Source organism: Musa acuminata, chromosome BXJ1-4, assembly GCF_036884655.1.
Source record: "Musa acuminata AAA Group cultivar baxijiao chromosome BXJ1-4, Cavendish_Baxijiao_AAA, whole genome shotgun sequence".
NCBI lineage: Eukaryota > Viridiplantae > Streptophyta > Magnoliopsida > Zingiberales > Musaceae > Musa > Musa acuminata.
In genome coordinates, this window is record NC_088330.1 from 23,520,011 (window position 1) to 23,545,358 (window position 25,348).

Genomic DNA, 25,348 nt, shown 5'->3' on the forward strand with positions numbered 1-25,348 from the left:
CTTATTTAAATTTTTAGACGTATTTTTCATATTTAATCTTTTTTTTTCCCACAAAAGCCAATAATTAGACTACTACATAAAATATTAAACCAAAATTCTTATAGTTTGTATATCTAATTAAGTTCAGAAAAAAATCACAAATTTTAAATATCAATTCTAAAAAAAATTAACTATCGGACTTTTAAGAAATACATTTGTTAAAAGAAAATTGATCAATTAATCCTAATAAGATCTAAGATAATTTAATATGTAAGCAGTTATTGGTAAAGGATCACATATAAACTCTAAAAAAAACTTGGAAAGGGATTGGTTGAAGGTAAAGAGTCCGAGGATCCGTTTGTGTTTGGAACAATAGAAATGAGGCTAAATATTATAATTGTTGATCCAACACTTTTTCGATTTACAGTAAAGCCTCAATTTTTACATTTCTTATAATATTAGTCGTGAAAGAGTTTAGGGGATTAATCGTGATTTTATTTATACTCCCAATATGACGATGAGTATCTTAACTTCAAGTGTGATAATTAATAAAATGCTCCTTATATTTTTTGTAAGGTGGTTTTATTGTCAAATGAAGAGATAAAATAGTGGAGACGGATGGATTATAATTATATTATATATTATTGTTTAATTAGATAAGATATATTATAGTTTTAATTTAATTCTATTTATGATAAATAGGTTAATAAAATAAAAAAATATATTTATAATATAATTTCTTAAGAGACGATAAGGACTCTCCTATTTACTTATCTTATCCTCTCTACTCTCATTTATAACAAATATCTAAGTGACTCAATATGATAATATACTATATAACATACATGAGATTACATATTATTTTCATCTTCATAGTTCATATTTCATTGTTTATAATGGTCTCATAAAAGAGAGAAGAATAATAATCTAGATTTCTTGTAGCTTGATATTCTTATGTTTTGAAAATTGAAGCATCATAGAAATCAAATAAGGATATTTCATATTTAATTTTTTTGATCTATATGATATTTGATTTCATATTTTGATATTATTTTTTTCTAAATAATAGCATGATTATAGTTGTATGCTTAAATCCTCTAGAGCTCAATTTTTTGAGTCGAGTCATATTTTCTACCTACCTTTTATTATAAATTTTCATATTCATAGTAATATATATAGTTTCGTTTATCAAAAAAATAATATACATTTTAAATTTGTTTTAAGAAATTCAAAAAGATCCACTTATTATACTTTAAAAAAATCTCATATATATATATATATATATAATTCTAAATTTATTTTAAGAAATGTTTTTTAAAAAGTTTGGTCCCGGCGGGGCTCGAACCCGCGACCTTCGGCTCATAAGACCAACGCTCTAAACCAACTGAGCTACGGGACCTCGATGAATATACCATTTTAATTATGATAAAGGTTCTAATATCAGAGAAATCAACCAAATGAAAAACATATATTTTAAAGGCAAATTTATAGCATCAATTGTATAAAGCATATACTAGTCAGGATAGGACATTCTTTTTAGTGTCACAATAATCTACTAAGTAACAAGTGACATCATTTTTATTTTTATCTGGGTAAAAGGCAAAATTATCTTAGGGTAATAATAAGAGAAAAATAATAAAAAATAAGAAACTTACTATCTAGAGACTTTTTTTTAACTATTGACAATCTCTTTATTATTTATATTTTAAAATAATTGATAAAATAATATTTTATTATTTTTTAATTTTTTTTTCCTTCCTCACAGCTCTTTGTCGATTGCACCCCTTAGCCTGCACTGCCCGTTGATTTTGTCCCCCTAGTTATGATTATTACTGATTGCCACCCTCAACCCACTCTCCCCATTGTCAATCATCGCTCCCCAACCCATGCTCTCATCCTACTTATTGCTCTCACGATATTGTCCTCCAATGAGGAAGATGAAAAAGTGAATAAAAAAGAATAAGAAGAGTAAGAAGAAGAAGGGGAGGACAAAGAAGAAAATGAGTATGAAGAAGAGGAAGACGACGAGGAAGAATAAGAATAAGAAGAGGGTATTTATATTCATTTATGAAAGGATAGTTTTGGGATGTTATAAAATTTTAAAATAAAATTATAAATAATAAAGAGGTGATTATAAACAGTAATCTCCAAAATAAAAATGTGACAAAAGTATATATTAGCTAGGACAAGACCAATAACAAAAAGATAATCATAGGTTTTTTATGGACTAATAATGTTAATATATTAGTGATTTTTATGAAGAAATAATGTGCAAGCTTGATAATTCATTGATTGATTGTAATGTATGTTTATATAGATTTAAGGGAGAGATTTTTCTCAATTATATACTTGCTTCAATCAAGCTTATGTATCATGATAATTAAACTTCAAATCATACAATTGAGGATCATAACATATTAAGAAATATAGAGTTTGTCATCTAAATTTGCATCTATCATGACCTCCACAAACTTTTATCATTGATGACGATCTTAAAACGATGTAATTGGAAAATCTCATGAATAATTGGCTCATGTCAATCTTGGAATGATACATAAATTATGATAGTTTGTTGACTGCAAATAAGATGTCTAGATGAATAAAAGTTATGTCATATATATAAATTAGTAGATATATAGTACGTCCCTTTTATTATCGTAGAAATGAAGAGTTGTCAAATTTGAAGTAAACGAAGTTAGTTTATATCATAAACAAATCAAGTTTGGTATATCAGACTCTTTGGTGCTTGATGAATTCCATAGATAGCTTTCTATAGTTTATAAATATTATTAAAATATTAAAGATGAATGGAACCCGAGGGTTGTTGTATAAATATATCCTCAGTTAAATACCTTTGTAAGAAAACATTGTTAACATCTAATTATCATACATGCTAGCTTTTTGTGATAGTTAAACTAAGGATAAATTAAATTATTATCAATTTAACAATCAAACTAAAGGTTTCTATGAAATTAACACTTGATTGTTCGTAAAATTTTTTAGCTACTAGATGTACTTTATATCTCATTTGAGTTTCACTGAATTCAAAAGATCCACTAATACATTATGGTATTTTATATTAGGTGAGATGGTAGAAGGGTCAACGTGATCTTATGAAGTAGAAAATCATATTCTTCACATATAGTTTTATGATAATATGAAGATTTTTAGACTTATGATGTTATAGGTTCAGTTAAAACGAATGGAGAGCTTGTGACAATATAAAGATTAAGAATCTAACCCTAGTTTAAGGATGTCATTTCTGAAGTGTGTTATAGTCGTGTGGTCATGAGATAATATGAGTTAATGACATATAATTGTGTTATGAAAAATGGATAAAAAATATATACGAAAATAGATAATTAATTATAAAAAAATTCCTATAAATATGTTAAGAGTACTAACTTGAGTATATGAGTAATGAACAATTAAATTATAATTAAGCGCATAAGAATACCAACTATTTTTTACATAGAAAACTCCTTCAATATGAAGGATAAAAATCACGAGACATCTTTTGGTCCAAATCAAAACCTCTACTATGAAAATATTGTTCACAGCAATAAAGATCCACAAGCGAATTTGTTCCACAATAAATTTAAAAACTCACAACTCAAATACCCATCAAATAGAGATAGAAATCATAGATGATAGATACTGTTAAGTATCATAAAGTGTTTACCACATTCAAACGCAAGCTCTATCATTTATATTAAGAAACCACTAGTGTAGAATATGCTCGTAAAAAAATAGTCAAATCAAACCACAAATGACAGTTTGAATGAGATGAAACTGTTCGAAGTAGAAAACCAGTAGCATAATCTTTGTTAAAGCAGCAAAAGAGATACTCAAAAGGACCTCCAATCCTGATCTTCATCATTTAGAATGCACAATTAGAAGCCTTATACCCATTGACAAAATTTCAACCAAATCCAACAATTGAATACTGCCCAGTAAGGAGTTGAAGTAAACTGATCGATAATAAAATAATCAAGGAACAACTACTATTCAAGAAGCCAAAACCCTATGAAGAAGACCTCCAAACCATATCTCCACCATTCAGATCACTAAGCTTAGAACATCTCCAACAAAAATCAATATGATTCGACAAAAATCTCACCATCCGATCATCGGATAAATATGGTTGGATGAATTTTGGAAAATCCCAAAAAAAATTTCTCTCTCTACAGTGGCTGTTGCAAAATTGAGTTGTGTATCATGAGTGTCTCAAAATCTAACCCTAATGGGTTTAAGTAAATGGGCCAAAATATTTATTGTTGGGCTTTCTCTACATTGGAGTGACCTAACCCAACAAATTGATCAGACTAATGCACTTTAATATTACTTGACAGGGGAGAAGACAAAAACCTTATTTATGGTATCGAAGATATTGTTTAATCATGTGTTGTAGAGTGAGATGGTAGATTGGTAGATGAAAAAGTTACATAAGGGGTAAGATGTCACTGAACTGGAGCAATAAGGAAGTAGGGACTTGGAACTATGTGTTAATTCAATAATAGGTATGTTTGAGGGGGGTTTGGGATATACTAATATTAACTCAGTTATCGATGATTGTTATAGTAACTCGTATTGATGAAGAAACAAGATTTTAGAAGGGAAAGATGGATTCAACAAAGTTGACATGATATGATATAAAGATTTTGTAAGTTTAAGGATCGAAACATCGAAGAGCACTATGCTTAAAAAAGTACTTAATAAAGATACATTACTTGGATCTTAGTGTTAACTTATATGAAGCATATAGGAATAGCTAAGGAAAATATAAATAATCATACTTTAATCTTATAAATGTTTGAAGATTTATAAAATATTATTTCAAATAATAAATTGATGGGGATATAAACAGGAATAACCTTTGCATATGAATAAATACTAGAAGACCATAATACGCAATGGAATTAAATGAAATCATAATCAAATAGAACACCAAGATATACGTGGAAAACCCCTCCAATGTGAAGGGTAAAAACCATGGGACAAACTAGAGATAATCCACTATTAGAATAATGAATATACAAATCTCAATCTCTTGCCCTAAACCCTAGCAACAATTACAAGAGAACAACTAGGATACAAGGGTCACATCACTGTCCACGATATCTAAAACCTCCCCAAGTAATCATAGCAAGAGTCTACTGTAGATTTGATCTAATCTGAGATAAGAACACTGCTAGATGATTGAGAACAGCTTCTCTGCATTGTTCTTGTCTTCTTCCCTTTCTTTCTCTTCCTTTTCTGCCTTGTTTTTCTCCTTTTCTTTGGAATCCCGTGGCTATTACCTTCTCCCACGTTGCTACCCTATTTATGCCTTTTTCTGCCTCCAAAATGCAGCCACCATACCCCCCTAATGTTAATTAGGGTTAGGTTAAGAGGGGGTGTACTGTGGGTTGCCCAAGCCCACTATGAGCTGAATTTGTGGGCTGCCAGCCCAACAACCTCCCCTTCAGCCTATAAGGGAGGTTGTCCCATGACTCCTTGTAACATCCCTCATTTCCGAATGTTCGTATAAATTTCTGGTGATAATGTAAGCATCTATTTTAAATTGACAAAAGAAATAGAGTATGAATCAGAGGTAACTTATTCTTAAGATTTGGGAGATCTGTTAAAAAAAAAAAGAAAGAATCTGAGGACCTATATGTAAACCCTAAGGACCCAATCGTGAATATGATAAAAACAAGGACAAAACTGCAAAACGCACCAAATGACAAATCCCACCGCTTAAGCCTCTCTGCCTTCGTTCTTAAGGAAGCAGAGAAGGCAGCTCGTGGGTGACCAGGGAAAGAAAGAAAGAAAGAAAGAAGAAGAAGAAGAAGAAGAAAAAAAAAAAAATTGGGGCTTTAAGGGTTCTTGCCCAAATCCTTTCACTTAGGGTCAAAATTCCCAAAAGGCAAGTGTTTCTAACCCCATCCTACAGAAAATTAATCTCTATTTTTATGTTGTTTCAAAATAAACTGAAGGATTTCTATCTAGAAACTGATATGTCTCTCTTGGACATAGAACCATGGATTCTGAAGTTTTTTTTCGGTAAACTGACCCCTATACACTGTTTCAGCTATAAGTTTTAGTACAAAATGTGAATTCAGACAGGAACTATTTTGTTTGAAATTAGACTCTATTATCTTCCTTTTGACACTAATTTTGTAGATTTTGGACACCGAATACTTATCCAAACATCTGTTTCAAATGAGCCTATAGACGCTGTAAAACAGGGTTCAAGATTTCTGACCTATCGATACTAAAATGCCTGTAACTCCCTGTTGAAAATTCTGATTTGTACCAAACTGATTTTATTTGAATCTAGACTCGAAAATCTTTCTTTTTACATATAGTTTGGAAATTTTGGAATTCAATTGCTTACCCTATTATCTGTTGAATCCGACCCTATAAATTCTGCAAAACAGTGATTGTGTTTTTGACCTTGTGTTACCAAATCAAAGGTAACTCCGTGTTGGGAACCCTGTTTTATATGAAATTTGTTCCATCAGAATATAGATTGATATATGGTTCGACCATAGCTTTCTTATGGGTATTGGAGCATAATTGATATTCTGAAGTATTTGTTTGATGTGCCATTGGAATTCTGTCCGAAATCGAGCTTTGGTCGATTTCGCGTATTCTGTTCCATTCCTTTGGATATTTGAATTCGTCTAACCTTCTTATTGGAATTGAGCTAAATATGATTGCTTGGAATCCCTGTACACTCTTGTTTTCATTTCATTCCAAATCTGAATACGTTTGTGAGAGATTTGTTCCTTGTTTCGTATTGTTTCGAAAAGGCACATGTACATTTTGTTGTTCCGCGTGTGCTTCCAATATATGCTACTTATTGTTGAAACTGCCCTCTTGTACTCTGGTGTGTGGGATTGTCTGGACCTTTGCCAGAAATGGTAAAGGGTATGCGCTTATTGCCCGCTATGTGGGGTCCCGCTATGTGGGATATTCTGGACCTTTGTTAGAAATGGTAAAGGGTATGCGCTTATTGCTCGCTATGTGGGATATTCTGAACCTTTGCCAGAAATGGTAAAGGGTATGTGCTTAGAGCCTGCGATGCTCTACCGGCCCCCTCTGACTTCACCTAGACGTGGGTGGATGGAGCTCCCAAACGTGGGAGACTTTTGTCAGGTGGTCATTCAGAAATGGATGAATCACATTCTGACTGAGATCCCACTACACCTTCTATATGTTTGATATGACATCCAGAGTTTTGGTGAGTTGTTTCTGTTCATGCTCTGGATAAGAATGATATGATTGCAACGTCAAGGACGACGTTTGAGCTTCTGTACGATATTTGTTTCTGATATGCTCTGAAATGCTTCATTCACTGATGATTTAGCTTCGAAATGTTCCATATGCCGTTGATATGCTTCGGAACATTTTATATGCCATTGATAAGCTTTGATATGTTTCCTTTGTTTCTGATATGCTCCAATTACTCTATGCCCTATCTGTTATGAACCAAATATGTATGATTGAAAGGACAATTGTGATTCTGCACCTAAGGATATTATGTCTACGAATTCGTATATTCTGCCTTGTATTTTGAAACTCTATCATTTTGGAAATTGTCCTATTTTGATATGGATATGTTAGTCACTTGCTGAGCTCTTTATGCTCACCCCGTTTGTTGATAAATTTTTCAGGATAGCGTATCGCTTGCTTAAATGTTAAGATTGGGCTGAGGCAGTGGAAAGTTTAGAAGATTTTGGGCAGATCCTTGTTAGCATATGTGTATTTGTTGTATAAGATACTCTGCATCTTATGAAATGTGACGATGAATCTAAACCTGTGGATTTTGTGTAAGATAAAGGATCCCTTGTGTATAGGATTTTGGAATGTTAAGTTAAATTCATGTAATGATATGATCTTATGGTAATCGTTGGTTTGGTGACTGCATAGACTTCCCCACTTGTGAATTTATGTTGTGGTTATTATTTTGACGAGTTGAGTTCAGATTGTATGAATTATCGAGTGATGTGTGGTATGTTTATGAATTACACAGGGTTATGAATTTGTAGTCTATAGAGGTGAAATTTTAATCTGAATGTTTTCTTAGTGACCTCAAATGTGTGTTTGGATCCTGGGTTAGTTATGATGAAAATTTTAAATATTGTCGACATTTTGTCGGGTCGTGACACTCCTCAATGTGAAGCCATGCCGACCAGTTATCGGCATATCTCCTATCTTTCTTTTGGTAAAGTTTTTGTCTACATGTCTGCTCCGTTGTCATCTGTGTGAATTTTCTAAAGCTGCAACTGCTTCTCTTCAAATACATTTCGAATCCAGTGGTATCTGACATCTATATGCTTTGACTTGGAATGAAACATTGGGTTCTTACACAAATGGATGATACTCTGGTTGTCATAATGCACCACATAATTTTTCTGTTTCAGCCCCAATTCTTATAAGAATTCTTTTATCCATAATATTTTTTTGCATACCTCTATAGCAGCAATATATTCTGCTTCTGTGGTGGAGAGAGCAATACACCTTTGTAACCTGGATTGCCATGACATAGCTCTCCCTGCAAAAGTAAGTACATAACCTGAAGTAGACTTTCGCGTATCTATATCTCTTGCCATATCTGCATCTGTGTAACTTGTCAACACATGTGGTCCACCTCCAAAGCTTAAACAAACCTTAGAGCTCCCTTTGAGATATCTAAAAATCCACTTCACTATTGCCCAATGCTCTTTGCTTAGATTTGAAAGAAATCTGCTAGTAACACCAACTGCATATGCGATGTCTGACCTCGTACATGTCATTGCATACATTAAACTTCCAATTGCTAAAACATAAGGAAACTTTTGTATTTTCTCCTTCTCCTTATCACTTGACGGACTCTGTTCTGAGCACAACTTGAAGTGACATACAAGAGGAGAACCAATTGGTTTTGCATTGCTCATACTGAATCTTTTCAATATCTTCTCGATGTATTTCTCTTGTGACAACCAAATCTTCTTATTTTTCCTGTCACGGGAAATCTGCATACCTAGTATTTGCTTTGCTGGCCCCATGTCCTTCATTGCAAAAGACTCACTCAGTTCCTTCTTCAATCTGTCAATTTTAGACATATCTTTTTCAAGAATAAGGATGTCATCAACATAAAATAAGAGAATAATAAAATCCTCACCAAACCATTTGATGTATACATAATGATCTGAAGCCATTCTTTTGTATCCATTTTCTATCATAAATTAATCAAACTTTCTATACCACTATCTTGGAGCTTGCTTTAGCCCATACAAGCTCTTCTTTAATTTGCAAACAAAGTTCTCTTTACCTTTAACTTTGAAGCATTCTGGTTGCTCCATATAAATTTCCTCCTTCAAGTCCCCATGAAGAAAAGCTATTTTCACATCTAATTGCTTAACGTCCAAGTCCTGGCTAGCAGCAATACCAAGAGCTGTTGAATCTCGTATTTTGATGATGAAACTCCTTGATATATGTTTATGATTTAATCTGCGTTTTGAGTGACGCAGGGTGCTTCGATCAGGATGAGACAATTAAAGCAGGAACATCATATTGTGCCGGAGGAACATGTCAGAAGATTGGACGTCGGGCCGGTGGATCGGTCGACGTATCGACAGAAGGCTTCGGGTCGTGGACTCGGGCATCGGGCCAAGAAGAGCGGGTATTGTGCCAAGGATATCGGAGCCGATTGGGCAATAGGCTGCAAGAAAGGACGATGCGCCGAAGAATCGGACGAAGCGTCGAGGGACCAATGACATGCCGGACAACTTGGTTAATTGCTTAGGATTAATTGTCTCGATCGAAGTTTTTGTTTTGAGTGTGCAGGATTAACTACGATTGAAGAAAGACAAGCAGCGGGAGTTGCGCCGGAGTCAAGTTCATGATCACATTGGGAGTTCGAGAGTTCGACGGAAGTTCGGACGGTCGTCGGAGGTTCTGCGAGAACAGATCCGAGAAGTCCAGAAGCTTGCCAAGCGAAGCTCGTCAGAACTTGCCAAGTGGATCGTCGCAAAGTCCAGGAGTTTGCCGGAAGTCCGCAGGAGCATCACCGAGGGTTCATCGGATGATCGACGGAAGTTCGCCGGAAACTCGTCGGAAGGAGCGATTGACGCATCGAAGCAAAGCTGCAGAAATTGTCTCAGATTTAATCGTAGTTAGCACGTTGATTAAGTTGGAAAATGGGAGGTGATCCCATTAGCTTAATCTTGGGGCAATTGGGCCCCTGAAAGACTGAAATTGGGCCGAATGGAGCTAACCATTCGGACCCTGATTGCACCAGGAGGTGCAACCGCCTAGGCCAGGAGGTGGCACCGCCTGGGCTAAGCCTCCCAGCGAGACTGGGTGGTGCAACCTCCCCAGCCGGGAGGTGGCACCGCCTGAGCTCAGTCTTCGAGCAAGACTGGGCGGTGCAACCTCCCTGACAGAGAGGTGGCATCGCCTGAGCTCGGTCTTCGAGCTCTGCCAGGCGGTGCAACCTCTCCAGTCAAGAGGTGCAACCGCCTGATCTCGGAATTCCGGGATTTGATCGTTTTGAGCTCCAAATTTGAACTGGGTTGGGGCCTATAAATACCCCACCCATTCAGCACTGAAAAGATACAGACCTACACCGAAATCTTGATCTTTTCTGTGATTCTAAGAGCTCAAAAGTGTTGTAAATCCTTTAAGTCTCCTCCTTCTGTTCTTCAAGTTTTGAGTTGTAAAGTGAGGAGAGAAAGGTCTGTAAAGGTTGTCTCCTGAGCCTGTCAAAAGGAGAGAAACTGTAAAAGGGCAGTTGACCTTCGCCTATTGAAGGAAGGCCTCTAGTTGACGTCGGTGACCTCGTCGGTGGAGGAAGCCAAAAGTGGAGTAGGTCAAGACTGACCGAACCACTCTAAATCTCTGGTTTGCGTTTATTTTGAGCACTTTATCATTACTGCAAACCTCCTTCATAACTACTGCTCTCTGCGCTTTTACGAACAAGTTCTAAGTGCTGTTCTTTCCGAATCTGCATTCAGACGTAAATCGGTGTTTTCGTACATTACAGTTTACGTTTACGTTTTAATTCTGCAAAACTGTCTTCTACGCCTTCACGAACAAGTTTTTAAGTGCTGATATGTCTGAATCTGCTTTCAGACGTAAACCAGCGTTTTCGTACGATATTTACATTGCAGTTTACGTTTACGCCTTGATTCTGCAAAACTGTCTTCTGCGCTTTTACGAACGAGTTTCTAAAGTTCAGATCCCTTTGAAACTGCGTCTAGACGTAAAATTGCGTTTAGACGTAAAACTGCTCAAACTGTGTTTAGACGTTTTAGACTTAAACTGAGTTTAGACGTAAATCTGCGTTTAGACGTAAAACTGCGTTTAGACGTAAATCTACGTTTATACGTAAAACTGCGTTTAGACGTAAATCTGCGTTTAGACGTAAACTGTGCTTAGACGCAAACTGTGCTTAGACGCAAACTGTGTTTAGACGCAAACTGCGCTTAGACGCAAACTGCGCTTAGACGCAAACTGTGTTTAGACGTAAACTGCGCTTAGACGCAAACTGCGCTTAGACGCAAACTGTGTTTAGACGCAAACTGCGCTTAGACGCAAACTGCACTTAGATAAAAACTGAGAATTAGCTTTTGCATCATAATAGTTTTTATTGAACGAACGCAGCTTTTGGTTTTAATCGCTGTAAGATTTCCGCTGCACTAATTCACCCCCCCCCCCTCTTAGTGCTCTCGATCCTAACAAGAGCAACACGAATAGAAGATATTTTAACAACAGGAGAAAAAATCTCTTCAAAGTCAATACTTTTCTTTTGACCAAAGTCTTTCACAACCAATCTAGATTTGTACTTTGGTTGAGAACAATATTTTTGAGTCTTCAATATGAAAACTCACTTGTTTTTCAAGGCCTTCATTCCATTTGGTAGTAGCACCAAATTATAAGTGTGGTTCTTCTAAAGAGCATCCATCTCTTCCTGCATAGCAACTAACCACTTCTCTTTCTGCTCACTTTCAACTGCTTCCTGGTAACTCTCTGGTTCACCTGTATCAGTAAGCATCACATACTCATATGTAGAGTATCTTTTGGAAGGTTGACGTTGTCTAGAAGATCTTCTCAACTGAGGTTCTGCGGGAAGTTGCTCTCCAACTTCTTCTTGCTCAATATGTCCTACTGGTAGATCAACATCAGGCTCTACACTATCTTCCTGCACATCTCCCCCATCACCCTGATATACTGGAGGAGTAATTAGGTCACAATCTACTAATCCTTTTACAGAAGTATTGGTTGGTGCCTTCTTCTTCAAATCTTCAAAAGTTTGATCCTCAAAAAAGACTATATCTCTGCTTCTAAACACCTTCTGCTTTTCTGGATCCCAAAGCCTGTAACCAAAATGATCATGTGAGTAGCCAAGAAAAATATATTGTTTAGACTTACCATCCAACTTGGACCTCTCATTATCTAGAACATGTGCAAATGTACGACAACCAAACACTCTCAAATACTTGTAGGAAACATCTTTCCCTAACCATATATGCTCTGCAACATCACCATCTAGGGTTGTACATGGTGATAAGTTGATCACATCAACTGCAGTCCTCAAAGCCTCATCCCAAAACCTTTTGGGTAGCTTGGCATGTGAAAGCATACATCTGATCTTTTCCATGATTGTGCGGTTCATCCTCTCTGCAATTGCATTATGCTAAGGTGTACCAGGAACTATCATTTTATGTTGGATCCTATGTGACCTGCAATAGTCATTAAACAATCCTGTATACTCACCACCATTATATGATCTTATGCATTTCAATTTCCTTTTTGTCTCCCTTTCAACCCTGGCATGAAACTCTTTGAAGACATTAATAACATGATCTTTGGTCTTCAAAGCATAGGCCCAAACTTTCCTAGAAAAATCATCTATAAAAGTGACAAAATAAAATGCACCACTTATACTAAGAACATCAATAGATCCACCATGAGTTTTTGTCTTCAAAGGACCACATACATCTGTATAAACATGGTCTAAGACATGCATTTTTCTAGATAAAGTAGGACTAGCAAATGAAACTCTATGTTGTTTACCTGCCAAACAATCAATACAAGGGTTTAGATGTATACCTCTCTCTTAGAAAGAGCTTGCAGCCCCTTCTCGCTCATGTGTCCCAGTCGCCTATGCCACAACTCCATGCTGAAGTCTTTTTCTGTAGCATTTAACTGCTCACCATAAGCTTTAGCCTGCAACCTGTACAAAGTATGATATTTCTTTCTATTAGTTATAACAAGAGAACCCTTATTGAGCTTCCATTGCCCTTTGTGAAATCTGCTATCATAGTCTTCATCATCTAGCCTTCCAACTGAAATTAAATTCAACCTCAAGTCAACCACATGCCTCACATCCTTAAGTACCAACTTGTAGCCAAGATTGGTCTTTAAATGGATATCACCCATGTCTATGATGTCTGCTGTGCCATAGTTGTCCATCTTGACAACACCAAAATTTTCAGACCTGTATGTAGCAAAAAACTCCCTCCGTAGTGTAAGAAGCACTTGTGTCAATCACCCACTCAAGATCCTGACACACACAAGAAAAAATATCACCAGAAGGAGACAAAATCAAATAATCACCACCCTGTATTGTAGTTGTGATATTATCTTTTGACTCTATAGACTCCACTTCTTTTCCCTTTTTCTTACTCTTCTTAGGTTGCTTATATTGGTTCTTGTAATGTCCTTTCTCACCACAATTATAGCAAACAATATCTTTTCTTGATCTTGACTTGCTTCTACCCATGCGTGAACTACTTCTAGACTTTGACCTTCCTTTGTTCTCTGAGATAAGTGTCTGTGAATCATTCTGAGATATTGCCAAACTTTTTCTTCTCAACTCCTCATTCAACAAACTGCTTGTTACTTGACTCATAGTGACAACACCATCTGGCGCAGAATTACTGAGGAAAATCACTAGTATCTCACAACTTCTGGTAATGAACTGAGAAGTAACAATGTCTGTAACTCATCATCAAGAGACATTTTCATAGAGGATAACTGGTTAGTAATACTTTGCATTTCATTCAAATGTTCAACAATAGAAGTACCCTCTCTATATTTTAGGTTCACAAGTTTTCTGATCAAAAAAACTTTGTTGCCAGCTGTTTTTCTTTCATAGAGACTTTCCAACTTTTTCCAAAGAGAATATGCAGAAATTTCAGTAGAAACATGGTGAAAGACACTATCATCAAGCCACTGTCGAATAAATCTAATTTTTTTTCGATCTAACTTCTTCCACTCATCATCTGTCATAGTTGTGGGTTTTGCACTATCCCCTTGCAAAGGTCCATACAAATCTTTACAATACAAGATATCTTCCATTCTTGATTTCCATATCATCCAATTGTTTTCATTTAAACTAATCATGCGAGAAACATTACTGGCCTCCATGTTCAAATACAAAATTAAATCATCAAAACTCTTGCTTTGATACCAGTTGATGGGGATATAAACAGGAATAACCTTTGTATATGAACAAATACTAGAAGATCATAATACGCAGCAGAATTAAATGAAATCACAACCAAATAGAACACTAAGATATACGTGGAAAACCCCTCCAATGTGAAGGGTAAAAACCATGGGGCAAACTAGAGATAATCCACTATGAGAATAATGAATATACAAATCTCAATCTTTTGCCTTAAACCCTAGCAACAATCACAAGAGAACAACTGGGATACAAGGATCATGTCACTGTCCACGATATCTAAAACCTCCCAAAGTAATCACAGCAAGAGTCTACTATAGATTTGATCTAACCTGAGATGAGAACACTGTTAGATGATTGAGAACAGCCTCTCTGTGTTGTCCTTATCTTCTTCCCTTTCTTTCTCTTCCTTTTTTACCTTGTTTTTCTCCTTTTCTTTGGAATCCTGTGGCTGTTACCTTCTCCCACATTACTGTCCTATTTATACCTTTTTCTGTCTCCAAAACGCAGTCACCACACCCCCCTAATATTAATTAGGGTTAGGTTAAGAGGGGGTGTGTTGTGGGCTGCCCAAGCCCACTATGGGCTGAATTTGTGGGCTGCCAGCCCAACATAAATGATGTTGTAGGATTAGAGTGAGTATACGATTAATGAGATAGATAACGGTTTGAAGGGTAAGATTAGTTTCAACTAGATATTAGTACTTTTATTCGGTAGCGTTAACTAATTGAGATATATACGATGGTGACTTGAGATGTTGTATACCATAAAATGAGAAGTAAGTTATCGTATTTACATGTTTCACTAGAGTAAACTATTTTAAAAGTAGATCAGAAGAAGATCTTGATCACTTTTAAAAAATGTGAAAAGATTAAGATAACTTTAAATTTATATTTAAGATGATAAAGCTATGCATATTTAGTAAGCTAATCTATAGCAATAACACAAAATCTAAAATTATTAAAGAAAGTGATTGAGGTTGGACTTGAGACATCAATATAAATAATTTTAGATGATTTTGAATAAGATATATAAAATATTTTAAAATATAATATGTAACTTTTATTATAAGATAATAATCATAATTAGTAGTAATATTACTTAATTTAAAACTAAAAAAAATTATTATTGAATTGAGGAGGACGAATGACCAAGGTGATGATGTCACATAAAACAATAATTAAAGCAAAGGCAGTGATTTAGGGAGTTGCTAACAATAATCACTTGTAGATATGTTTATTCCAACCTTAGACCAAGGTTGCCCTATGCTTATCCTTTATAAGAAATGAGTTAGGAAAAAATTAAAAAAATATTTTATTTATAAAATTAAGAGATAAAAATAATATTCTTTGTGATGTGAGGTATATATAAAACATTATCGAGTTTAAAGATAGTCATCTATGAATTAAGTATCAAGATACTAGTGTGAATGATAGAGATTTTATTACTAGCATCAATGGTAATATTTTTATTGCTACCTAATCAGAGTAAATAGATAAATTTTACAAGTCGGAAATAATATGACAAGAAATAACAGAGTTAATGATTCAATTAATAGAGTTCGATAGACTTTTACAGTATGTCCAATTTTATCACAAAGTTAGTAAAATTTTTTTTCACTGATTATTATTGTTAAAATGCCAGAACTTATGATGATTATAGTGATTGTTGGGTTTTAATTATTTCTTGAGTTATTTGGGTTAAAATTTCTATGATAATTAGAAAAGCTAATATTATAATAGAGAAATCAACTCTGACTTTTACCCATCTATCCATGAGATATCATGTTCGGTACTTTATTAAAATTCTTGTTGTGATTACTTATTCCTTTGAATTTTTGATTAAATTAAGTTATAATAACCGGTCTAGTCGCTCTCTTTTAGTTTCAAATGCGTTTCATAATTAGTTAGCTTGTTCTATAATTATTCAAATAACATTAGTAAGTTATATGCTTGAATTACCATCGCTACCTACTTATATTCATCTTCATCACTGAAAGAACAATGATTTATTCATCACTGAAAGAACGATCTATTAAAGCCAAGTTATCTATAAGAACTTTTATATTTTATATATAATCAATAATTATACTTTCTTTTTTGATTATTTTGGATAGATAGAATACTTAGCATTCTGAGTAGTTTATAGTTTGGATTCCACTATAATACTATATAAAGAGATTAGTGATGTTAACACTATAATACTAGTAACTGAGATGACTTGTTAACTTGTTCTGTCATCAGAATTTGCTATTAATGTTAATTCTATTGATACTTGAGTATTTGGGTAGATAATTGAAAGAAACTATCAACATAATTTAGATTATATCCAAAAAGAAGATTAATAAATTATAAATTATTACTAAAGAGTTTGAAGGGATCAAAAGTTACTATATTTGATAAAAATGAGTCAGGTAGATTAAAAGCAAATATTATTTTTTGAGATAATCATTGGAATGTCAGAGATAAAGTAGAAATATATTGACATCAATTAGAGCAAATCTTATCTTCTGAGATAATTATCGGAGTCAACTAATTGAGACTTGAATAATTTACAAAATAAGTCTTGGTGTAATAAAAAAATACTAATAAAATTAATTTTTATGATACTTGAATATTTTTTAGTGGATAATCGGAAAGAACTATCCGACATAGCATAGATCATATCTAAAAAAAATATTAATAAATGATACTCACCAAAATGTATAATTACTACTAAAAATTTGATGGGATCAAAGTTATCGAGTTATTTTATCGATGGAAATGAATAATATCGATTAAGAATAATAATTATTATTTAGATAATCATTGGATCATCAGTAGAAAAAAAATATTGATATCAATTAGAGTATCAACTAGAAATAAACGAAAGTGCTATGGAGATAAATTACAAATACATGTACAGAATTTTTGGTTTATACGTATGTATATGAAAATTTAATTTAAATAATTAAATATGTAAATAACATATTATATATGCAATTTTTTCTTTTTCTTTTTCCTTTTCTTTACTCTCGACTATGTGACACTCTTTTTTTCTGGACGGCCGCTTCGCTGTTCCCCACGCGCACTTCTCCAAATGTAGCCGCGACAAACCCGAGGCACCCTTTCGACTTCTCCAAGTCGCCCTCTACTCCTCAATTCCCCTCTCCTCCTGTTCATTTTCCTTGATCGATGGCTCCGATTCCATTGAAGCGGTCGGCCAGCTCCGCACAGAGCCTGACCCGTGGCGGCGCCCCAGAGGCGTGCGGCCTAGTCCGGGAGGCCGTCCGCGCCAGCGCCGCCGCCAGCCTCGCCTCACCCCCGCTCGTGCCCACCCCGCCGCAGCCTCAGCCTCAGAAGCAGACCGATCGGGTCCAGGCTGAGGTCAGGTTCGGGCCGCCCGTAGAGGGACTCGCCCTCGATGCGGCGCCGGCTCCCGGGGTCCTCTGCTGGGAGGAAATCGACGGGAGGAGATGGAGCTACGTGGTGGACGTCGACGGTACCCCCGGAAGGGCACGCAGGGGCTCGTCTGTCCGGGCCGTGCCGATGCAGAGCCCGGTGGCTCCGTTGGAGGTGAGATCTCTGTCAACAGCATCCGGATCGGGTAACTGAATTCCCGGAGAAATTGTTGTTTTCTTTTCTCCTTTTAGTTTTGTGGCTTAATTTTCTTTCCGATTTTATTAGTTGTAAATAGGTTTCTTTATTCTTTTCCCTATCTCTTCAGTTAAGTATTTCTTTTTCTCTTTTTTTTATTCGTTTGAAAATATTAAAATAGCTTCTCTTTAAAAGACCTTTTAGACTACTTTATCCTGTGAGATAATGCATAAAGTGACAACAAAATGAAGAATTCTTTCATTCTAGAGTTGCTTTCTGTTGCAAATATTCAGAAGAAAGATGTTCGATCTAGTAAATTAAGCAAGAGGAGTGGTGGTAATAACACGCAACACCGTCAGGTCATTGTTGCTTAAATTGATGTGTAACGTTAACAAGATCTTGGAAATTTTTTGTACAAGGCAATTTTATCAGTCTAGAAGGGTGAAAAAGAGGAATGCCATGTGAAATGAGAGAGAGAGGGTATACTCATTAGGACCACATTTTTGCATGCTGTGTTTTAGATCAAGAATGTCCCTTGTTTGAGAAAAAAAAGTGAATGTTGTATTGTAGCACACATCCTTTCCCTCCCCCCCCCCCCCCCCCCCCCCCCCCCCATCTTGATAAACCTCACTGAATATTGTGCTTTATCACTTTTTCTTTCCAGTTTTAATTTGCATATTCACAGTTATTACAGTGCTGTAAAGGGTTCACAACCTTAAGATTGTTAAGTGTGCTCTAATTTAATATTGCATAATGCATATAACATTATCTATTAATTTACAGGAGAACTATGAGTTGTAGTGTGTGCATGGGATACTTTTTGACCTATCAGGAATAAAAATTGTCGGTTTGCGAAGTATTTTCTAAAAATTTAAGAAAATACACAAGTTCTTGGTTTTCCAAGCATCACGAGGACACATTTTGGTGCAGGAGTTGATGTCATTCGTGAGATCGTATGTAGTACCTGAAGGCTTTCCTGATAGTGTTACCCCTTCGTATGTTCCATATATGACTTGGAGAGCTCTAAAGGTACTCATTTGATCTGAAACCTTTTGAAGCCTATTATTATTTCTGTATTTGTCTCAAAACTATTTGGAAGAATTTTTCATTTGTTTTTTTTTTTCTTGAGCTCCTCATTACTAATGTTTTCCGTTATTGATTAGCATTTCTTTGGTGGAGCCATGGGTGTTTTTACAACACAGACGCTGTTGAGCTCTGTTGGAGTATCCAAAAATAAAACTACACCAGGTGCTGTTGCCATTAATTGGATACTCAAGGTGAAGAAAATCTGCATTTCCTGGCAAAACAAAATAACAGCTAGTTATGTGCTAATTCCTCTAGAACCATGGTCTAAATTGTTGAAGCAGCAAAAGCCTGCTAAACCATCTTTTCATCTTCTTTCATTCTATTTATTTGGGATGACTGAAAAGTTGTTTATGTACACTATACAAAATGGTGATATTGCATATATTGCTTATGGCATTATCCACCTTAAATGCAAAAATATGGAAGCAATATAAGGGTCGAGGTTTTAGATCTTGATACGATACCAGTTTTTGACATCTTGTCAAACCACTATGATACTGCTATATTGGGTGGTGTACAAACTTGTATTGCCTTTGCCTGGTATTACCAAAAAATAGTGAAAAATTAAATACTGAACAGTGCCGAGCTATATGGTCCGATAGCAAGCTAAATGATCTGGTCTGGATGCTGGTAAATACTATCCCATATATATTAGTCAGATTGATATTGGAATCAGTATAAGGGTTATATATCTTGTTTACCATATGCGCAAGTGAATGATGTCCATAAAAAGGGTGATCCCAGTGCACAAGCACATGGCTCCTGTTAATGCGGGGGCCAATGTATGCAAGCCATAAAGGAATAACCTTACCATGACACCTATATACATACTGTTTTTTTTTTTGAAGGGGTCCTTAGATATATTAGTTGCACTGGTCGATGCCGGGTTTGTGTGTACAGGTTTTGAGCACCATGTACAACACAATCAGGCAAACTGATTTATTGTGCTTCTATTGGATTTGGTAAATTGCACACCATATTGGTAGATCTGCAGGCCGTGTAAACAGTTTTTTGCTAAAGAAATAATTAATATCCTTGAACATTTTGTCTCCCATGGGCTCTCTTGAAGCAACTGACAAATGGCCTTTCTAGTCACTACTGATTTGTCTGTATGCAAATGGTATTCTTTTGGTTTATATCATTTAATCTTTCAATACATTAACAGATGAATTGACTGATCTTCTTTGTAGATGATATTTGTTAAAAGGAGTTGTTTATTGAATAACTTGCCATTGCAATCTTTTTTTTTTTTGTGTATAAAGTGTTGAATCAAGATCCAATCATAACGAAAACTATTGCTCAGAAGCTGAGACACAATCCTTTACAATTTAAGATTACTTGACTTGATTGTTCTCCTCCCCAGTGTTCTATTCTTGAACTCTCTAGCTTTACCTGTGTTGCATGGCAATATTGGTTTGTTTGAGTTGCCAGATTATATATCTAACCTAGTGAAAGCCACTGCTTTTCACATAGCAGTTATCCCTACCGAGCTATAATAAACTTAGTGTCAATGCCAATGCTAGCTGACTGTTTCATATGCATGTGGCCATAATGTTTAAGAGGACATTTATCAATTATAAAACAGAAGCATTGCACTAAAAAATGAAAAATTGAAGATATGACTATCTAGAAGAGATGAATTTGAAGCAAAAACAAAAAAGTCTTCATTGCTTGATTAAAGGCATATTTTCTTATTTCTTTCTTGGAGAACATCAAGGGCATGTTTCTTGTTCTTGTATTTTGTATTATTATCACTTTTCTTGTTGAATCTATTCTGATTTGCTAGAATTATGTTATTTTAAATATTAAAATGCAATTTCAATATTATGCAGGATGGAGCCGGGCGTGTTGGCAAAATGCTCTTTGCACGACAAGGAAAGAAATTTGACTATGATCTGAAGCAGGTATACCCTTGTGCTTTTGTTCTTTTACTTCTATGACCTTACATATATGACAACTATCACTGATCGGTATTGGATATTGCCACAGCTTCGCTTTGCGGGTGATCTTTTAATGGAGTTAGGTGCTGGAGTAGAGTTAGCAACTGCTACTGTTCCGCACCTTTTCTTGCCATTGGCTTGTGCAGCTAATGTGGTGAAGGTTGGAGAAACAAATATATGTTCTCAGTTTATAGCGTCTGACTGGTGATGTTTGGTATATGATGTCTTCAATTGTGTCATCTGTAGAACGTTGCTGCTGTGACATCAACATCGACACGTACTCCAATCTACAAGGCCTATGCCAGAGGAGAAAATATTGGAGATGTCACTGCTAAAGGAGAATGTGTTGGCAATATTGCTGATCTGGTATGCTATTTGAGAGTATGCTCACATTTACTGGTGCATGGTTGTTTCAATAGTTTATAAGTTTGGTTCAGGATGGAATCTGACACAAAAGTCAGACTCATCAAACCATTTCACGGGACACGTTTCACATGCAATTGTATGTGACTATATGCAGCTATTCCTTTTAGTTTCTTACTTGTCTTTCACTTTTTTAGCACTAAAAGTATTTTTCTCAATATTGAACCAAGTCTTTCTAGCATTTACTAGAAAAGAGAACGTAAAGAGATGTAGTTACCTACGAAAGATCTAAACTTCATACATATTAGAAATCATAGACTAAAGTTACGCTAAATTGTCATTTTTCCGTTTATTCTCAATGTGTATTGCAAAATTAGGGAAGAAAACATGGTAAGCATTAAAATCAAAATCCACTTGGTATATCTTACGCGATGGCCAAGCGACAATAGTAGTAGTGGGGAAGTGGTAGCATCTTACACAATAGCGAAGCAATAGTGGCAACAGAGGCGAAGCGATGATGACGAGGCAGTGGGACCTTACGCGATGACAAAGTAGCAGCGACAGCAGAGGTGAAGCGGTGATGATGAGGCAACGACACCTTATGCCAGAAAAGGGCTTGCGAACGCGGACCCTAGGTTCTTTTTTATGCTGATTTGGCCATGGACCCCACCATTTCTTTGAATATTTTATTAATTTAACTGGACCACTTGGTACAGGATGGTCCGCATACCAGTACCTTATCGGACCAGTATGTACTGCCCATACCGCACGGTATACCACGGAATGACAAACCCTGCATAATAGTTCATCTGTTTTATGCACCATTTCCCTTGCTTTATCAAGCTTTGCAGTAGACTAAATAAAAATCCATTTGTTTGAAGTTGGGAACCGGACTCAGCATCTTGATTTCAAAAAGGAATCCATCTTTGGTGGCTTCATTCGCATTCCTGTCATGCGGATATGTTTTTAGCGCATATCAAGAGGTTAGTATCAGTAACTCCCTGCTGTGACTTTATTACCTTTTCTCACTGATAGTTCTCGTTGATCATGCTTATTGTAATTGTTTATCTATCTTCCTTGCTAGGTCAAATCAGTTGTGTTGAATACATTAAACAGGGCAAGATTCACTGTGGCCGTGGAATCCTTCATCAAGACTGGTAAGTCAAGCAAGTACTATAAAACGTAAAAGAAATTGTCATTGTTGTAAAAGAGACAAGATGTGATGAAGCAATTTGATATGGTTTCCAAAATTTTGGATTGGTTGAGAAAAGAGAAGCAAAAACAAGAAGAGAAAACAGAAAACTATGAGTAAGAGAAAGGAGAGGGGAAGATGCAAATATGATCAGTTCGATTGATCTAAAAAAGTAGTCATGGCATGCAGGATGTTGAGTTAGTATTGTGGTGTATGACACTTTGAGGCTGAATATACTGTTCATACCATAATCTTGACCATAAATATACCATCAAAGTTCAAGACATGTTGCATTTATAGATCTATTAGAAGTAATGCAATGTTTTTGTTATCTAAGAAGCATTTTAAATAACGAATGCTAAGAAAATGAATAAAGATTGAAATATTAATGTGTTATTGTTGTGGCTTATAGATACATGTATGAAACATAATAGTAGATAGTGGTATATTACACAAGACTCCCGCTAATGTGGGGTCTAGGAAGGATCAGTGTGTACAGAAATTTTAACCTTTACTAAATGTTCAATCCTTGGAATTTTCTAGGGCATGTTCCATCACTGAAGGAAGGAAACTCTAAGGAAAGTATATTTCGTCCTCCATGGTCGAAACATACACCAGTAGTTATAGGTATGTGATAACTGGACTGTACTTCTGTTCATTCTTATCAGTCTACAATTATAGCTACTTTTTTACCTTGGCTTTAGGCCCAAGATTTTGTGATGCATTCCAGGAGCCATCCTCGTTTTTTGCCATACAACCCTTGTTCGAGGTAGTGTTTCTTACCATATACTCATGCTACTTGTTTTATGCAGTGTAGTTCACATAACAGGTTATGATTGTTCTACATGCATTGTTCAGTTTGCTACTTATGTTAATTGAGTTTTAGAAATCAACACTAGTATTATAATTTTTCTTTTTAGCCAATTTTGATATGACTTGTTGATTTTCTGTCTATGCTTCATTTGTAATTACAGAAAGAGAGATACATGGTTACCTACAACCCTTCAAAGGATAAAATATATGCATTATTGAAGGATCAAGCAAAATCAGATGATATATTGAAAGCAGCATTTCATGTGAGTATTGGTTATTGATGGTTGACTAGCCAGTAACACCTGCCTATTTAATTGTGTGCTTTATCTTTATGACAGGCTCATGTCCTTCTATATTTCATCCGTTTGTCAAGTTCAAATCAAGCTTTGAGAAAGCTGATGAACTCTAACCAATCAACATATGGAGTACCCTTACTTCCTACAAATGCTGACTTCCTTGCTCATATGGAAGAGTCTTGCAAGATTGTTTCATCTTCATATGCGATGTTCAAGAGAAAAGCAGCAGAGCAGGTGATGCATCAAAGACTTGGTATTATATGTTAGCTTAGGTACCCTTTTTTTAGGATGTTCTACTCCATATACTGCTGTAGTCTTTCTACTTATACATTCATCTAATATGCAAGCTAAATTTAGCTGGTCATAGTAGTAAATTCATAATTATGATTTGTTGCCTGTGTTAGCTTGGGGAATATCTAGATAAAGAGTAATTGGGTCCTCACTTTGGATGATTCTGGAAGCCTTCACTTTTAAGGAATATGGATTAAGAAAAAGCATGAGCAGGGAATATTTATGAAGTCCATTATCAGATCAAAGAGAAAGAAATCTAAGTCATTTATGATTTATGTGTACCCCTGCAAAGTTGAAGTCTCATTATTATTCTCACATGTCATTTTTGGGGCAGACATTATGTCAACTTCCGTATATACTTCTATGGTATATTCAATCTTTTAATTGCTATTTTTTCAAGGGAAATGATTTAATGGCAAAGAAACTGACTAGCATAATATTCTATCTTTTCATAATGAATTAGTGCTTTTGCATTCATTGAACTAATTAATCTAGAAGTGAAAGCTAGTTTTATGCTAAGAGTGTTTGTTTTTTTTTCTTGTCAAGGGGTGGATAATGTCGGAGTCATTGCTGAACCCTGGCAGAGCTCGGCTACTAAGCACCAAAGAACTTTGATCTTTGACCATCATTCAGAAATTCGACATTCATTTCGTGGATGCTCATCATTAAGATTCTGCAGTGAAAACTCATGGTAAAATCATGCTTCATGTCACATCTAACACTTGTACTAAGCGAGTGGAAGTAAACACTGCAGCAACTGCAGAGTATACCATTCTATCATCTATATCGGGTACGAAGATATCTCAACATGAAGTGATGGAATTTCGATTTTTACTAGCTCTTGGACATGCTGTCTCATACAAATTATAGAACCCAACTTTCATCTGAAAAAATTTTGGTCTTTCATAGTTGCAAGCTTCTCACTCTTGCACGTGATATGGATGGGTAAATGTTCAATGCAAGCCTTTTCTTTGTGGATTTCTGGGCCTTGTCTTTCGGACTGGGATTTAGTATTATTCATCTTAATGTTGTAAATACCTTTATATCATTATTCAGCAATTTTATCTTGTAACATAATATGTATTAGGTGCAAGACGCTAAAATGTGGTTCAGAGGTTACGTGAAGGGTTTGACACAGATTTTGCAGCCTCATAAAAGCTCTCCGATAAAGATAGATTTTGTTGCTCAGTATGTATCTATATTTGGTCAAAAGATGGTGAAAATTTGTCTGGCTGACATTGTTCTTCATGTGCTACTATGGATTTGTTTTCTTATTCTTGTGAATCATGATGACATGTAACTGGTCAAAATCTCCGAAACAGAGTTAATTGTTGATTCATGCAGTTTTTTTATTTTATTCCTAGCATTAA

At 35.4% G+C, this 25,348-nt stretch overlaps 1 protein-coding gene, 1 long non-coding RNA gene and 1 other non-coding gene across 5 annotated transcripts; 2 read left to right on the forward strand and 1 right to left on the reverse strand.

Annotated features, from left to right (window-relative positions):
- Positions 1–1,303: 1,303 nt before the first annotated feature.
- On the reverse strand, positions 1,304–1,378 carry TRNAI-UAU (transfer RNA isoleucine (anticodon UAU)). The gene has a single exon. It is a non-coding gene; the product is annotated as a tRNA-Ile (tRNA).
- A 4,360-nt stretch (positions 1,379–5,738) lies between these two features.
- LOC135672470 (uncharacterized) lies at positions 5,739–7,905 on the forward strand. The gene is made up of 2 exons (XR_010512996.1): positions 5,739–5,887; positions 7,641–7,905. It is a non-coding gene; the product is annotated as an uncharacterized LOC135672470 (long non-coding RNA).
- A 9,552-nt stretch (positions 7,906–17,457) lies between these two features.
- Positions 17,458–25,173, forward strand: LOC103974696 (protein root UVB sensitive 6). 3 transcript variants are annotated; one of them, XM_009389569.3, is made up of 13 exons: positions 17,458–17,976; positions 18,928–19,026; positions 19,161–19,274; positions 20,916–20,987; positions 21,073–21,183; positions 21,270–21,389; positions 22,268–22,369; positions 22,471–22,543; positions 23,122–23,205; positions 23,283–23,347; positions 23,553–23,654; positions 23,730–23,921; positions 24,525–25,173. In XM_009389569.3, exons 1-13 carry the CDS (start codon positions 17,596–17,598, stop codon positions 24,591–24,593), a joined length of 1,584 nt encoding a protein of 527 aa, XP_009387844.2. In that variant the 5' UTR covers positions 17,458–17,595; the 3' UTR covers positions 24,594–25,173. The 3 variants fall into 3 exon arrangements, with proteins under 3 accessions (XP_009387844.2, XP_018677442.2, XP_018677443.2); XM_018821897.2 differs by lacking the exon at positions 19,161–19,274; XM_018821898.2 differs by lacking the exons at positions 18,928–19,026; positions 19,161–19,274.
- The last annotated feature ends 175 nt before the right edge of the window (positions 25,174–25,348 follow it).